The sequence below is a fragment of the Scyliorhinus torazame genome, chromosome 13 (assembly GCF_047496885.1).
Source record: "Scyliorhinus torazame isolate Kashiwa2021f chromosome 13, sScyTor2.1, whole genome shotgun sequence".
Classification (NCBI taxonomy): domain Eukaryota; kingdom Metazoa; phylum Chordata; class Chondrichthyes; order Carcharhiniformes; family Scyliorhinidae; genus Scyliorhinus; species Scyliorhinus torazame.
In genome coordinates this window covers 209,701,602-209,718,663 of record NC_092719.1, presented here as the reverse complement: position 1 = coordinate 209,718,663, position 17,062 = coordinate 209,701,602, and the positions used below count along the sequence as shown (strand labels likewise).

Here is a 17,062-nt window from a genome sequence, read left to right as displayed (position 1 = left end):
TTGCTGTGTTAGTACCGTTAGATTCCTCAGATATTAATGCAGTCTATGCCCATATGTAGCAAGACCTCGACAACCTTCAGGCTTGGGTTGATGTGGCAATCCCAGACAACGGCCATCTCCAATAACAGAAAATCCAAGCATCCCTCCATAACATTCATAGAATCAATGAATTTACAGTGCAGAAGGAGGCCATTCGGCCCATCAAGTCTGCACCGGCTCTTAGAAAGAGCACCCTACCTAAGCCCACACCTCCACCCTATCCCCGCAACCCCATCTAACCCAAGGGCAATTTAGCATGGTCAATCCATCTAACCTGCACATCTTTGGACTGTGGGAGGAAACCCACGTAGACATGGGGAGAACGTGCAGACTCCGCACAGACAGTGACCCAAGTGGTAATTGAACCTGGGACCCTGCTGCTGTGAAGCCATAGTGCTAACTACTATGCGACCGTGCTGTCCTCAATTCAACAGCATTACCATAACAGACCCACATCATCAACACCATGTGGGGTTATCATTGACCAGAAACTAAACTGGATTAGCCATTAATTACTATGGCTACAAAAGCAGGCCAGAGGCTGTGAATTTTGAGTATCTCATTTCCTGACACCCCAAAGCCTGGCCACCTCGACAATACACAAGTCAGAAGTAGATGGAATACAGTGCCACAGTACATATCATATATCAGATGAACTGTAGCAGCTAACCAAAGCCTCTTTCAACAGCATCGTCCAAATGCATGGCCTCTATCAAAAAAGAGGACCACTGACAGTTGCTGCATGTGAACACCACAACCTGCAACTTCCCCAACAAACCACACGCCATCCTGAATTGGAACAATATTGCTGTTTTCATTGTTGCTCGGTCAAAACCAAGGAATTACCTTCATGACAACATTGTGGGTCACATCAGAGACTGCAGCACTTCAGAATGGCAGCGCACCACCACCTTCCCACGATGCAATGAGGATGGACAACAAATTCTGGCCTAGCCAGTGACTTCACATTCCATGAAACAATAAAGAAAGTTTTCCATGTTCATGGAACAATGCAAGAGGTTGTCGGTCAAATTCCAACACAAGGTCAAATATGGGGATATTCACTGGTGATTGCACAACATTCAGCACCATTCATGACTCCTCAGACACTTAAGCAGTGCAAATGCAGCAAGACCTGGACAATATCCTGGCTTGGGCTAACAAGTGGCAAGTAACATTTGCGCCAGTGCCAGGCAATGACCACCTCCAATAAAAGAGAATCAAATAATAGCCCCTTGACATTCAATGGCATTACCATCACTGAATCCCCCACTATCAACATCTTGGGGGTTACCATTGACCACAAACTGAACTGGAATAGCCATATAAATACTGTGGCTACAAGGGCAGGTCAGGGACTAGGAATGCTGCAGTGAGTAATTCACCTCCTGCCTCCCAAAAGCATTTCCACCATCTACAAAGGCACAAGTCAGGAGTGTGATGGAATACTCTCCACTTGCATGGATGATTGCAGCTCCAACAACACTAAGAAGCTCAACACCATCCAGGACAAAGCAGCCCACTTGATTGGCACCCCTTCCACAAGCATTCTCTCCTTTCACCGTATGTGTAACATCTACAAGATGCACTGTGGGAACTCACCAAGGCACTTAAGACAGCACCTTCCCAACCCAGGACCACTACCATCTAGAAGTAGAAGTGCAGCAGATACCTGGGAACCCACCACCTGAAGGCCCCTCCAAGTCACTCACCATCCTGACTTGGAAATATATCGCCGTTCCTTCACTGTCGCTGGGTCAAAATCCTGGAACTCGCTCCGTAATAGCACAGTATGTCTACCTACACCACATGGACTGCAGAGGTTCAAGATGGCAGCTCATCACCACCTTCTCAAGGACAATTAGGGATGGGCAATAAATGCTGGCCTAGCCAGCTAAGCTCACATCCCGTAATAATGTATTTTTGAAAATTTGAGTAAAGTTTACTTTTTGAAAGAAACATAGTATATTAATTGCAAACTAGGCAAAACACTAGATCTAAAAGTCAACTTATCTAATGTTGAGAAGCCCCCCCGAGCCAAATAGTTCAAAACAAAGACTTCAACCAAAATGCAGCTTGCCATGAATTGATATGGACAACAGCCAATTAGGATCATTTAACAATTCAGATATCTCCTAGCTGGGACTAAATCAATTTGAAATACTAAGATTCATCATCAAACTAAAAACAAAGCAATCTAAATAAACAATTTCAATAATCAATATTGTTGATTTACAATCATCAAAGAACTCACTTCTCTAAATTGAGGTGCTACAATCATGAATAAATTTAACCTCATGAGACGTGCCTGAAATTAAACTTGGAGAATTAAATCTCCAGTTTATTTGACAGATGTTTGGAAAAAATTAAGCTTTCAAAGCCTCACAGTAATAAGGGTGTACAGCTTTGTACATCATCTCATGCGGAGATGATTGTAGACTAGGAACTTTGGCAAACTGCACATTCTTAGAACACACAGATGCAGTTGGAAGCTCAACACAACTGTTCATCAATTGAGCATTTTTTCTTTAAGTCAAAGTTTTTGAGAAAGGCTGATGTCTTGAAATAAAATCTTTAAAAACACTATTTAAAACCATTTTAAAAAGTAAACTTAATAATGAAATATGCTCTTTTTGAATTTATTATTTTTCATTTATTACATCCCCCCACCAAGGTGGAAAATTGCCCAAGTGTGCACTGTACAATAAAAAAAAAGGACAAATCCAACCCAGCCAATGATCGCCCCATCGGTCTATCCTCATTCATCAGTAAAGCGATGGAAAGAGTCATGAGCAGGGCTATTAAGTGGCACTTGTTTAGCAGTAACGTGCATACTGAAGCTCAGTTTGGGTTCCGACAGCTCCTGACCTCATTTCAGCCTTGGTTAAAACATGGACAAAAGAGCTGAATTCCAATGGTGACGTGTGAGTGACTGCCCTCGACATCAAGGCTGCATTTGACCGAATGTGGCATCCAGGACCCCTAGCAAAACTGTAATCCATGGGAATCAGGGGGGAACCCTCCCCTGGTTGTAGTCATACCTGGCACAATGGAAGATGGATGAGGTGGTTGGAGGTCAACCATCTCAGTTCCAGGACCTCACTCCCTCCCCAACAGGTCCACGTACCTGCACCACAAGGACTGTAGCGGTTCATGAAGGCAGCTCAACACCACCTCTCGAGGACAATAAATGCTGGTCTAAACAGAGAACCCACATCCCGCAAGTGAATGAAATAAATTATTTTGGACAACTGAAATTGATTTTTAAAATCTTCTATTTTACTCCACACAAGGAAAATGCAATTTGAGTCAATCAATTGGTCCATCAACTCTGCCAATGAAATGATGGCATGCTGTTCAAATGTATACGCTGATATGTGTTGTTGATGTAGTAGTCACATGATTTAATCTGTAACATTTCTCACATTCCATAACTACATGTTACAAATAGAGCAATATTATAAAAGTGGCTCCCTGAACATTTGTCAAGTCTTGTATAACCAAGCGATAAATGTACCAACTTTAAAGAGGATTAAACAAAGTTTTAACTATGATCATAAATAGAAAGATAGATTATAAAAACCACAGTGACAGGCACCAGTGTGCAAACAGCAGCCGGGAGTAGTATGTCTAAAATTAACACACTGGCAGTAAAGAATAAAAAAGTAATGAATTTAAGAGTATATTGTAAAGAGGGGGAAAGTGAGGAATTTTCAGCGGAAACAAAAAGTAGGGAGAACCTAAATAAAAATTTTAGGCTAGGAACTCGCCGAAGAAAAAATTAAATTTCAGCCCAAGGGGAACAGAAAGAAACAAGAGACAAGAAGGTGAAATTGTAACCTCAAGCTCAGGACAGCAAGCGAAGGCATTAATCGAAGTTAAACATGGCCTAAAATAAAATGGCAGAAGTATAAACCTGGAGAACAAACACAACAATGCCGATGGTACTTCTTCCAGTTTGTAACGATATGGTGACATGCGATAGTCAACCTAGAAATTATCCTATAAATAGTTGTATAGTTAGTAGATTGAAAATCTGAGAGAAGGCTTAACTCTACCTAGACGGGAGTGACTTCCGGTAACGGCGGGCAGGAGGCAGCCGCGCGTTGGAGGGCTCCCGTTCGGGAACGGCATTGTTGGGGGTTAACGCATGGTCCTAGGGCCAGCTAAGGCAGTAAAAGTCGGGAGACAGCACAGAGGAGGGGAATGTCGAAGACCAGCAAAAAAACTGCTGTGAAAAAAGCGGCTGAAAGTCCGTCGGGGAGTGGAAAGGTCACCACGGGGTCAGTAAAGAAAATGGAGGCTGGAGCACCAGGGGAGGCTGCAGTGCTTACGGCTGAAGGAATAACTAAGGTGATGGCTGCGGAATTCGAAAGGCAGTTTGCAAAATGCATGGAGATGGTGAGGAAGGAGATGAGGGAGGTTTTGAGTGCGCTGGTGGAGGAGGCGATTTCCCCGGTGATGATGGCGGTGGCGATCGCAGTGGCGGAGGTGCGAGAGCAAGGGGAGGCGCTGAAGGAAGTGGAGGAGACTTTATTGCAGCACGGTGATCAACTTGCCTCGATGGGGAAGGAGATGCGGAAGGTGATGGACATTAACAAGGATCTGAGAGGAAAAATGGAAGACCTGGAAAACAGATCCAGGCGACAGACTGAGAGGATTGTGGGGCTGCCCGAAGGAGTTGAAGGACCGAAGCCGACTGAGTATTTTGTAGCGATGCTGGCAAAACTATTGGGGGAGGGGGGAGGATCCCTCCCGATATGAACTGGATCGGGCTCATCGGTCGTGGAGGCCTGTACCAAAGGCGAGTGAGCCGCCAAGGGCAGTGACTCTGTGCTTCCGTAGGTACAATGTGAAGGAGAAGGTCCTGAGCTGGGCCAAGCAGAAGCGGGTGGTGCAGTGGGCTGGAGCTGGTATACGTGTATACCAGGACTTTACGGTGGAGCTGGCGAGGAGGCGGGCTGCCTTCAACCGGGTGAAGAGGGCACTGTACATTAGCAAGGTGCCATGCGGCAATGTATATTCAGCGAAGCGGAGGGTGACTTATTAAGCTCAGGGACTTTTATTTTGGAACGGCGGAAGCAGTGGAGGAGTTTGCAAAGGCAGAAGGACTGTGGCAGAACTGACAAATTGAGAAATGGCCATGTGCCGATGTAACCTCATGACTGTATTTTCTTCTTTTTTGTTTCACTGCGTGCGGGTGTAGGGACTAAAGGAGTCAATGTTGTATATATTTGGACAAGGGAAGGGATGGGACTTTCACTCGAAATGAGGGCTCTTTGGGGTGTAGGTGGATACGCGGGGTTTGTGTGCTAAAAGGGGATCTCTGAGCTTTCCTAGGGCGGGCAAGGGGGAAAGGGACCCGGGCGGGGGCCTCCACGCTGGCCGGTTTAAGCCAGCAGTGAACGGGAGGTGGGGGGGGAGGGGCTGCGGCCATCGGAGCCTGGCAGAACAGGGTCCGAGTGGTCTAGCCGGGGTGGAAAGTTGGGGGGAAAGGAACCGAGGTTGGGATGGGAGGAGGAGTTTTACAAGAGGCAGTGGACGGGATGAGCTGGAGACTTTTGGGGGGGGGGGGGGGGGGGGGGGGGTACAACGCTTGGGTATCATGTACGGTACTCTTTCAGAGGCTGGATGGCGTTGAGTGCGGTGGTGGTGGTGGTGGGGGGGGGGGAGAACGGGACGGACGACTCTATAGGTCAATGGTGACCATGGGAGGTCCCGAACTCCTTTTTCTCCTTTGTTTTCTGTTTCCACGTGGGAGGGTTTGGTTTATTGGATGCATATATTGACAGGTAGGCCATCGTTTGGGGTGGTGGGAGGATGGGATCATTGGTATTGTTAAGGGGATTGATTTTGTATTTGTTACCATTTACCGTTTGTGGGTGGGGTGTAAATCTTTGAAGGAAAATGTCAAAATGTAGAATTAAAAAAAAAATTTTTTTTTTTTTTTTTTAAACTCTACCTAGACGTCCTGTTTACAAAATCATGATTCAGTTTTCCCCAATTTTAACTTCATCTGTGTACATGTAGAATAAAACTTGCCTCTGCAGATTTGAGATATGACAACTGGCCTCCTGCTGGTGGAAGTGTAGTTGCACTACAGTTTTGGATGTCCCAAGTTTGTTACTTAATCGTAAATAATTCAAAATTAATTATATAAAACAGTGACGAAATGTAGGTCTTTAAAATGGGAAACGAGTTACATCTGAGCAAATTTGTTTCAATTTTAATCACAACTCAACTCAATTGACTACTGCTTCTAAACTGCATAATGGTTGATTGACATAATATTGCTCCTCAAAACGTTTGACAGCCACAAGAAAGGTTTGTAGGCAGAAATACTTTTACAAACACCTAGAGTGACAACAATCCGAAAGGCAACACGTAAAGATAGCTATTTAATTTCTCACTGCACATTCTCTTTCATTCCAATAAAATTTTGCTTTGCTGTTGATTACATTGAATCTATGTTTTAACAATGTGCACATTGGGTGGGGTTATGGGGATAGGGCAGTGGAGTGGGCCTAGGTCAGGCTGTCTTTCAGTCGGTGCAGACTCAATGGGCAGAAAGGCCTCCTATACAGTGTAAACTGCCGATAGTGAAGCAGTTAACGTGTTCATGCCCTTTTAAGCAAACAGGATAGAAAGGGTTTGCCGATTTATCAGTATAACATGAATGAGGCATTTCAGTTATGTTGAGGGGTCGGGGAATATGGGGTGTTCTCAGAGCAGAAACAGTAATGGGGAGATTTAATAGGGGTATTCAAAGTTACGAGGTTTTTAAATAGACTCAACCTGGGGAAATTGTTTTGTGTGGCAGGAGGATCGATAACCAGAGGGCACAGCTTTACAATAATTGACAAAACATCTGGACCAGAGAGGGGGAGGATTTGTTTTATACAGCAAGTTGTTATGAATATGCATTGTCTAATTGTCATCTGTAATTTTGAGAAAGAACATTCGCGCAGCACAAGTGCCAGGCAATGACTATCTCAAATAGAGAGAAGCTAACCATTTCCCCTCAATATTCAATTGGATCAACACTGGCACATTACCCCTGACCAGAAACAAAACCAGCCATATAAATACTATAGCTGCAAGAGCAGATCATAAACTGTACGTTCTGAAGAGTAACTCACCTGTTTGTTGACTCCCCATCATCTGTCCACCATCTCCAATGATGGTAAAATTTCCCCTTTCTGGGTGAGCTTGGGTTCGACACTCTGGAACCTCAACACCATCCAGGACAAAACTTGGATGTGCACATTGGGTGGGGTTATGGGAATATTGGCACCACAACCACCTTCAACATTCACAGTCGCCATCACTAGCATTCTGTGGCAGAAGTGTGTGCCAGCTAAAAAATGTACTGCAGCAAATCAAGGCTCCTTTGGGTGGCATGGTGATCAGCACAAGGGACCCGGGTTCAATTCCAGCCTCGGGTGACTGTCTGTGTGGAGTTTACACTTCCTCCCAATGTCTGCATGGGTTTCCTCCGGGTGCTCCGGTTTCCTCACACAGTCCAAAGATGTGCAGGTTAGGTGGATTGACCTTGCTAAATTGCCCCTTAGTGTCCAAAAGGTGAGATGGGGTTACTGGGTTACGGGGATAGGATGGAGGCGTTGGCTTAAGTAGGGTGTTCTTTCCAAGGGCCAGTGCAGACTCGAGGGGCCGATTGGCCTCCTTCCGCACTGTAAATGCTATGATTCCTTCGACAGCACCTTTCAAACCAATGGCGTCTATCACAGAAGGACAAGGGCAGTAAACACATAGGAACACCACCACCTGCAAGCTCCCCTTCAAGCCACCCACCATCTGACTTTGAACGATATCGCTGTTCCTTCACTGCTGCTGGATCAAATTCCAGGAACTCACTTCCTAAAAGCTCTGTAGGTGTAGCTCCATCAGATGGCCTGCAATAATTCAAGATTGCAGCTCACCACTACCTTCCTAAGAGCAATTCGGGGTGGGCATCAAATGCAAGCCTCGCCAGTGACACCCACATCCCAGGAAAGAATTAAAAGAAAAATCTAGCAGGGCTACAGGGAAAAGGAGTGGAACCAATTGGATAGCACTTTCAAAGAGCGAGCACAAACACAATGAACTATACATTCTCCTACTGTTACGATTCTGGCTCAATGAGATGGAGTTGGGAGACAATCAGAGGGGCAGCATGGTGGCACAGTGGTTAGCACTGCTGCCTCACAGCGCCGAGGTCCCAGGTTCGATCCCGTCCCTGGGTCACTGTCCATGTGGAGTTTGCACGTTTTTCCCGTGCTTGTGTGGGTTTCGCCCCCACAACCCAAAGATGTGCAGGCTAGGTGGATTGGCCACGCTAAATTACCTCTTAATTGGAAAAAATGAATTGGGTACTCTTAAAAAAAAAAAAAAAAAATTTAAGAAAAAAAAAGTTGGGAGACAATCTTCAACATTTGCTTCACTGCACTACATCCTGATCAGAGCTGTTTCCAGGCAACAATTTATATTTGGGATTTTCATTCTATAATCTTTATAAAAACATTTCCACTATTTCTATTAAGCAGCAACCAGAAATAGTGACAACATAAAGTTGGAAAGGAAGAATGCACATAAATAATATGCATCAGGCAGTGATGAAGAAGAGGCAATGAGTGCAAGAGAAGGCAGAGAGAATCACAAAACCCGAGAGGACCGAAAGCAAATAACAGACTACAGGGAAAATGAGAGAGCAAGAACAGAAACGTGCTAATAATTTCTGAATAGCAGTTGTAATACAATTTGCTGTTATCATTTAACTTATTCGGCAAGGTCATAGTGACAAACAATATAGGTCATGCTGGACTTTTTGGATTGCAGTCATGATGGGCAGCATAAACGACTCAAATTCAGTGTGAACAGTAACGGACATCTGGGCTAAGAGATAAAATAAAAGGTTTTAAATCCACTTTCATCCGTACCAATGGACCTCCACTTAATATCTATTGGTAGAATTCTTTTGTGCCAATCAACAAAGGCAAACACTGACAGCTCTATAAAAGCAATTCAGAAGTTTTATTAAAGTAATTCTCCAGCTATGACAAAACTACAGGACACAATAATGCAATTCACAGCAGAGTATATGAAGAATGATCTTGTACTGCTAAAATGACACAAGAATGAAGAACCTGGAACTGGGCCAAAAATACTAAAATAGCTTAAGCTGCACGCAATTCATGTGACATGACATTTGCAAATTCAGATAGATACAACAAGCAACAGCTTACATTTAAATAGTGTTCCTGAATCAACAAATGTTTTAGGACAAGCAACAAGATAAAGAGCTGGGCACCATGAGAAGGAAGGAACTGGGGACCAAGAGGAAAAATTAGACCAAAATGTACAGTTCAAAGAGACATGTTTCTCGTAGAATTTAAAACTAGAGAAAAGAAGTGACAGGACAAAGATACCGTGCAAGAGAATTCCAGAGCTCAAATACTGAATGATCAGTGTTCAATAAGAGCAGAGAATGAACAGCAATCTCAAAATCAAAGTAACAGATACAGGCATGAGGCTAGAGAAGAATTCACAGAATAGTTAGCATAAAGGCACGAAGAGGTTTGAAGATGTGGTGTAAAATTAGATCTGCTGGGGCTACTGGAGCTTCATCAGATTCAGGGTATTCGGTGTACACCAGCGTTTTTCAAACTTTTTTTCCTGGGACCCACTTTTGTCTACCGGCCAACCTTCAGGACAGCTGCCAGTTGACCATCGCAGCAGAGAACAGGTCGGTTAGCTTCAATTTAATTGTGAGAACGGGAAATCTAACCTCGCACCTGCAGGTCATTGTGAAGGGCAATAACAAAACGCTTGTTTTACTCAGCACTGGACACTCCTGGGAGATGCTACACCAGAATGCTGACAGCCTCATGGACGTTGGCCGTGTTTTTAATGTGGTAGCACAGGTCAGGTCCAGCAATGTCGTCTTTTAATTTGGAGTCAGCTCTAAGTTAATAACGGACTCTGGGCTCTCAGCCTCGAAAGGAATTTTTCACCCGCCTCTCATTCGCCAGTACTTCCCTGCATATAACACACCTGGGCTTTGCATCCTTATTTGCATTGGCACAATTGACAAAACCATACCTCAAGAAATCACCTTTATACTAGCATTGCTTTGTCCTGCTGTGGACTCTCTGGAGCAGTTCAGAGACGGCCAGAGACTCTAATAAGCACTTTGTGCCTCAGAACAAGGACAAGTTTGTAACTCCATCCAACCACACAACAGCGCACAACCCTTCGGGCTGTCACAATCAGAGCTCAGAATGCCTCTCCCTCCAAGCTGAAGGTCAATAGTACCCAAAACAAATTTCTTCTCCAAATGTAAATTTGTTTCAAATCACTCCTGTCACAAGCAAAAGACACCCATCATCCAATACCATTTCACAGCTCCAGAAGGTCCACTAGTAACTATTGTATAAATACAAAGGAAAGGAACTTTAACTTCATAAAATTGAATATTTGGTATCAGAATTTTTATGGCTTTATTGTGGACCCACAGATTTTCCTGTATGTGATCCATGTAACTTTTTTTTTTAATGCATTTAATCTTGCCTCTATTTGTGTGGAGCAAATGAAGCAACTGATCATTAGCATCAGGAATACACCACCATCAATGCAACACAATAGGTGTTTTTGTACAAGTTAACTGTTTTATTTTCCGGCTTTTTATTAATTCTTGGAATGTGGGTGTCGGTGGCTTGACCAACATTTATCACCAAAATTCAATTCAATACAAAGCTATGGTTGCTAAAATACACAAGGAATGTCTTGTACATATTTTTGTGTTAGTTATCATTTAGCCTATTGGTGACAGTACATCTAGGGGGAAAATATCACATGTCTGTAATTATTCTGTGTGATGCTCTATATTGTTAGTTATAACATGAGGTTTATAACATTTTCATTCACTGTAAAGAGCTTAATTTGTCCCCCGAGGATCTCAACTAAGTAAAATGGTTGGAATTTGAAATATTATTCTTCTGTCTGCTTGAACTTTGCCTTATTGCTCAAATTGAACTTTGCTAAGAGGACCCCGAGATTAGAGGGACAAAATTTGGAAATTACACTCCTGGGTAGTTGTCACAGTTTAATTGGACAATACACAAATTCCACATGCTCACTATTATACTTCATTAAAATCCCAGTAACAAAATGAAAGGTTAACTCTGGCACCAGTATATTAATCGATCAAACTTTTAACAGCTTTTGCAAACAAAACTGAATAAAATATGAAATAAGCTTGTGCTATAGAATCCTTAGTGCAGGAGGCCATTCGGCCCATCGACTCTGCACCAACCCTCCAAAGGATCACCCTACCTAGGCCAACCCTCTATCCCTGTAGTCCGACCTAACCTACTGGACACCAAGGGGCAATTTAGCATGGCCAATCCAACTAACCTGCATATCTTCGGACGATGGGAAAAAAACGGGGCACCGGAGGAAACGCACACAGACACGGGGTGAACGTACAAACTCCACAGTCACCCAAGGTCAGAATTGAACCCAGGTCGCCGGTACTGTGCGGTAGCAGTGCTATTCACTGTGCCACCAAAGGAGGTAAAATGGAAGAATGGAAGTTTGCAACAACACTATAAAACAGATCAAAAAGGATTTAAAGCTTAGCTGAAACGGTAAAGCTCTTCCCAAGTCTACTTTATCACAAGCTGTTAAGCAAAGTACTTAACACAACAATACCTGTAAATTAAAAAAACCTATGGCACAAAAGATGACAATTGAGCCCATGCATGTTAGTGCTCGGCAAAAAAAAGTACCCAGCCAAATCTAGTCTTCCAGCTCTTAATCCATTATCCTGGACATCCCCCATCGCGCGCGACCACCTCAAAAAAAAAGTGCAGAGGGTTTCCGTCTCTATAATCTTTTGAGGAAGTGAATTTTCCCATCATCTTCCAGGAGAAACATTACTTTACTCCCCTCAAATCCTTCTACGAATTGCTTCAGAGTGCTTTTACACTATAGCAATATTGTTTTCAGCACTCTTGTGGGGTAAACACAGCAAGGCTGTACAGCAAGTACAGTAGATCCATAAAAAGATGCATCTTTCAATAAGGTGATTGGGTGCCAGTAAGCAGAGGGGATCATCCTTATGCATTTATACTTCGGATCACCCTACCAAAATGTGGAAAAAACGAAAACTACGAAGTTCAGCTCCCATCCTGGAGTTTTGCCCAGCAAACCAAACTGGTGGAAAAATTAAAGTCGACTTGCAAACCCAAACTGAGGTTCTGTCCTACCAAGTGACCAAGAGCTGAAAAGGTTTGAAACTTAACAGCCAACTGCAATGGCAGACAAAATCCACCACAAAAGAAAATTTGCCAGGGACATACAAATCAATCCATCACAGATAAACTTGAAAAGATTGACTTCAAATATACTATTTGAAACTGTGCACAGTGCCGTTGTACTTTGTTAAGGCGGTGGACAAATGTGAAACATCTATAAGCCTACAAAGACTTAGCGAAAAAAAACCTTCTACACGTTGCTAATCGTGAAAAATGTTGATTTAGAGGGACAAAGCTGCTGAGCATTGCATCACTCACAATCAAAGGTAAAAAGTGAGGAACAAACATTGGTTTGGAGGATAATAAAAAGTCCCTTTCACCTCTGGAAGCTGGCTTTGAATCCAAACTAGATGAGAGGAAAGTGCTGGTCCATCAACCACACCACGATGGCTGGAGAAAATGAAAGGAAAAATACTCTGAAAAGACCTTCACCAACCCACCGAGTTGATCAGAACTGTCCAGGGCATGACATGAATCAAAGGAGTTTGAGCTGTTCAGTTCTCAGTGATTTGTTTTAATTATGACGCAGAATAATAATAATAATCTTTATTGCCACAAGTAGGCTTATATTAACAGTGCAATTAAGTTACTGTGAAAACCCCTAGTCGCCCATTCTGCCACCTGTTCGGGTACACAGAGGGAGAATTCAGAATATCCAATTCACCTAACAGCACATCTTTCGGGATTTATGGGAGGAAACCGGAGCATCCAGAGGAAACCCACGCAGACACGGGGAGAACGTGCAGACTCCGCACAAACGGTGACACAAGCCGGGAATCGAACCTGGGTCCATGGATCTGTGAAGCAACAGTGCTAACCCCTGTGCTACCTTGCCACCCAACTCACTCTAGTTTTAAACTCTTTGTCACTGTTGGAACCAAAAGAATGGGTGACATTTGAATTAGAAAATCTTACATTTGTACCACAGCTCAGCTTTTCTCAGTTCAGAGCTCAGCTGGAGAACTTTATTCATTCACTAGCTCATAAAGTGCTTGAGACTTGGTACTTAAAATGGAGAATGTTATTTTCCTCACATTAAACATACCTCAACTCAACAAGTACAAATAAAAGGACAGATAAAAAGCAGTAACAGAAAGCCAAACACCGTCATCCATCATTCCTTTTAACTATAAAATTATGCTCAAATTAGCAGCCAGCATCAAATTTCAGTGAACATTTGAGCAATTAAATAAATAAACAATGGCCTGTTGCCATTAACTGAAACAGAGTTTTAGTTTCAATCGCACACTATACGACATATTAATCTGCATGTGCTAGTATTTTTGGTAACTTCAGTAAGTATAGGTAAGATTTGCCATTTCGAAATATTGAGGGTATGATAGTAATTGGTCGTGTGCAAAAGACTTGATTGGACAATTAACTGTTTAAAAAAATGACAAACAATATTAATCTGGTAACCACCAATTGCGTGGCAAGCAATCATTGTTCTCCCATGGCAAAATTGGCAACACTATTGCAACCTGCAAGTTAACACTACCTTAAGATCTAATAGTTTTAAAATTTTATCTATCTATTTGTACTGATCACTGCACAATAATTGATCGCCCATAATAAGCAACACAAGAAAAGTACAATCACTCAAAGACACCAGCAATATCTTGCATGTATTTAGGGTTATCTATCTTGCATGTATTCAGGGTTATTATCATTTAGTCTACAAATGACAGTACAATTTACAGGGGGAAAATCATGGCTATAATTTCCTGTGCAATATTGCCATTTCGGTGAGGAATAATGCTAAATTTTAGCCTTTTCATGTACTGTAAAAAAAGATTAATTTGTCCCAACAAGGATCTCTATTAAATGAAATGGTTGACATCTAAAATGTTCATCTTGCGTCTGTTTTGATCTATGGTAGGCTTGTCTCAGTGGGGAAAAAAATTAAATCACAAACTTTTTTTAAAAGCGCCCAAAGTGTCGCAAAAAAATTAAACCGACTACACCAATATTTGACAGTTCTCGTTTTCTTTCTTTCTGTATCGAAACAATTTAAAACGAAGGACACAGAATTCTCGAGGTCTCTGAACTAACTAAATGAAGGGACTGAAATACAACAGGTGGATGTTAATGTGGATTCATGCAAATAGTGTGCTGATCAGGCGAGTGGTTAATGGGAAACTCAGTCCAACTGGGGTTACCTTTGTGAAAGAGTTCAAAATTACTTATTCGAGAATATGCAGCCTTAAACAGGTTTAGTCTATTTCAAAAGTTGGCAAAGAACAAATGTCAAACATTTCATGCCACAACTCAACAAACTGTTCCATCATTCACAAGATGACCCCATGGCAAATTGACCTGTGGTGGTTCCAACCCCCTAGAAACAAAAAAGATTCTTGGGCTTCACTGCCTCAACAGAACTTTACTAATATTTTGATATATTACACCAAGTTATATTTAATTATAGAAGAAAACAAATTACAGCTGTATTCATTAACTTCCTACTCAAAAGGATCATTGAACATGACGTAGTAATCATTGCTCTCAAAATGTTATACTAAACAGCCTGCACAATAAAAAGAGAATGCTGAATTGCTTCCCCCACTAATAAAATGGCATGCCAAACTTAGTTTGCAATGAGCCAGAGGTTGGGGAATCTTTCCTCATTCTAATTTCCCCTGCAGATCTACAAAATCTCCCCTTTAGCCAAACTGCAACAAGAGTGACCACTTGCAATTATTTCTATGCTCCTAAAATCTTTCCTTTTCATAGTCGCCACTGGGCTTTTATCCCTCCCCGTTCACCTTCCAAATGTTCACACACAGCAAACTCCCATCTCTTCATACACTGCAAACTCCCATGTCTTATTCTTCCCTCGGCTGCCTCTAGTTGCATCCTTCGCAGAATCATCGAAAATCTCAGACCAGGAGGCCATTCAGCCTATTTTGTCTGCCAAGTCGGCAAAGAACTACCAGCCTAATCCCACCTTCTTCTTGTACTCTGTCTGTATCCCGTTAGGTCATGGTGCTTCAAGAAGACATCCAAGGGCAGCATGGTGACGCACTGGACCGAGGTTCGATCTCGGCCCTGGGTCACTGTCCATGTGGAGTTTGCACATTCCCCCCATGTCTGCGTGGGTCTCACCCCCACAATCCAAAGATGTGTAGGGTAGGTAGATTGGCCACGCTAAATTGCCCCTTCATTGGAATTTTTTTTTTTTTAAAGACACCCAAGCACTTTTTTCAAGCGCGCTGAGTGTTTCTGCCTCCACCATCCTTTCAGCTGAGAGTTCCAAGTTTCCCCCATTCCCCTAACCTGCTTCCCTCTTTTTAATTAACCCTTTGGGCAACTGGTCAACCTTTTCCCAACACCCCCCTCTTATTAACCCTTTGGGTAACTTGTCAACTTTTCCCCAACACCCCCCTCTTGTTAACCCTTTGGGCAACTCGTCAACCTTTCCCCAACGCCTCAGTGCTCCATCTATCATGCTTCCATGGCCATATTCCCCATCTTTCCACCCACTGGTGGCCATCCAGCTCATCTTCCTTGGCTGGGTGGCTTTTTCCTCCTAATCCTTCATTCCCTCCAAAGTGTCGAGAAGAGGTGATGTCCCCAACCTCCACCTCCCTCTTGATTTGTCCACGCCCACCACCACCCCCGTTATCTCACAGAGCCTCCTGGCGCTCTCTCTCTCTCGTCTTACCTTCAAATTCTGACCCCGAATCAGACTCCGACTCGTCCTCTTCCCCATTGGACTCGGTCTGCATGAGGTGGTCGTCGGTCCTGAACCTCCCTCTGCCGCCGGCCTCCTTCTCCTTCAGCTCGGTGAAGTACTGGATGGCGAACTCCACCAGGTCGGAGGGCCGGTGCCGGAGCACCTCCACCGTGTAGCCCTGCAGCAGGTCGGTCAGCCCGGGGGGGATCTCGATATTCATCCTCGGTGGTGGGTTGGGGGGCGGGGCGGGGGGGGGGGGGTGAAAATGGACGGTCCGCCGCCCTCGCGGTGCTATCGATTCACCAGCGACTAGTCGGTAACGATCCCCCCCACCCACACACTCCCCCAACAGGCCCCTCCCTCCCCCCCCGCCGCCGCCGCCTCCTCAATCCCAGCGGCCGATACCTCGGTCCGATTAAACTGGCAAAGAAAAGCGATACCCGACCGATACCTTCCCGATTAGTCACCGATTATTCTGCATTTACCTCGCAACGGGGCGACTACACCACCCGAGGAAGGATTTCTATCGACTCATAGATTTCGTTTTCAATTATTTATGTGAAAATAAATATAGTTTTCTCTCTCTCATATGACAATTTTATTCTCCCTCCCTCTCCTCGCCCCGTTCGTCCGCGCTCCCCCCTCTCTCTCGCGCGCACGCGCGCTCTCAGTCTCGCTCCTTTCGGTTAGCCTCCCGCGCAATCAAACCTGTTAGCGGGAAGGGGCGGGGCATACAGTGATGGACGCGTCGACGGACCAATCGGCGGGGGGAGGGGGGTGGTCGGCCAATCGGGCCGCGGGTGGCGCTCTCGGTCCCGCCACCTCCCGCCCTCAGCAGGTTAGGTTGCGCGCTTTGGCCCCGCCCCCCCATTGCGCGCCGCGCCCGCCCACCAGCCGCTGATTGGCGGGTCACCATTCATCCCTCCGGCCAATCGGAACGGCCGTTCCGCCATTGACGTCACGGACGCAACCTCTGGCTTACCCTGGGCGGTTGCCATGGGGACGCTGGTCATAAAAAAACAAGGGGGATCCCTGG

The 17,062-nt window shown here is 44.2% G+C and overlaps 1 protein-coding gene across 1 annotated transcript in view; it reads right to left on the bottom strand.

Moving 5' to 3' along the window:
- Positions 1-16,280, bottom strand: part of prkar2aa (protein kinase, cAMP-dependent, regulatory, type II, alpha A) — a 352,482-nt gene extending 336,202 nt beyond the window's left edge. The window contains exon 1 of the mRNA XM_072473004.1: positions 16,015-16,280. Coding sequence (XP_072329105.1) covers positions 16,015-16,246 — 232 coding nt within the window. The 5' untranslated portion in view covers positions 16,247-16,280. The remainder of the gene's footprint in view (positions 1-16,014) is intronic.
- Between the last annotated feature and the right edge of the window lie 782 nt (positions 16,281-17,062).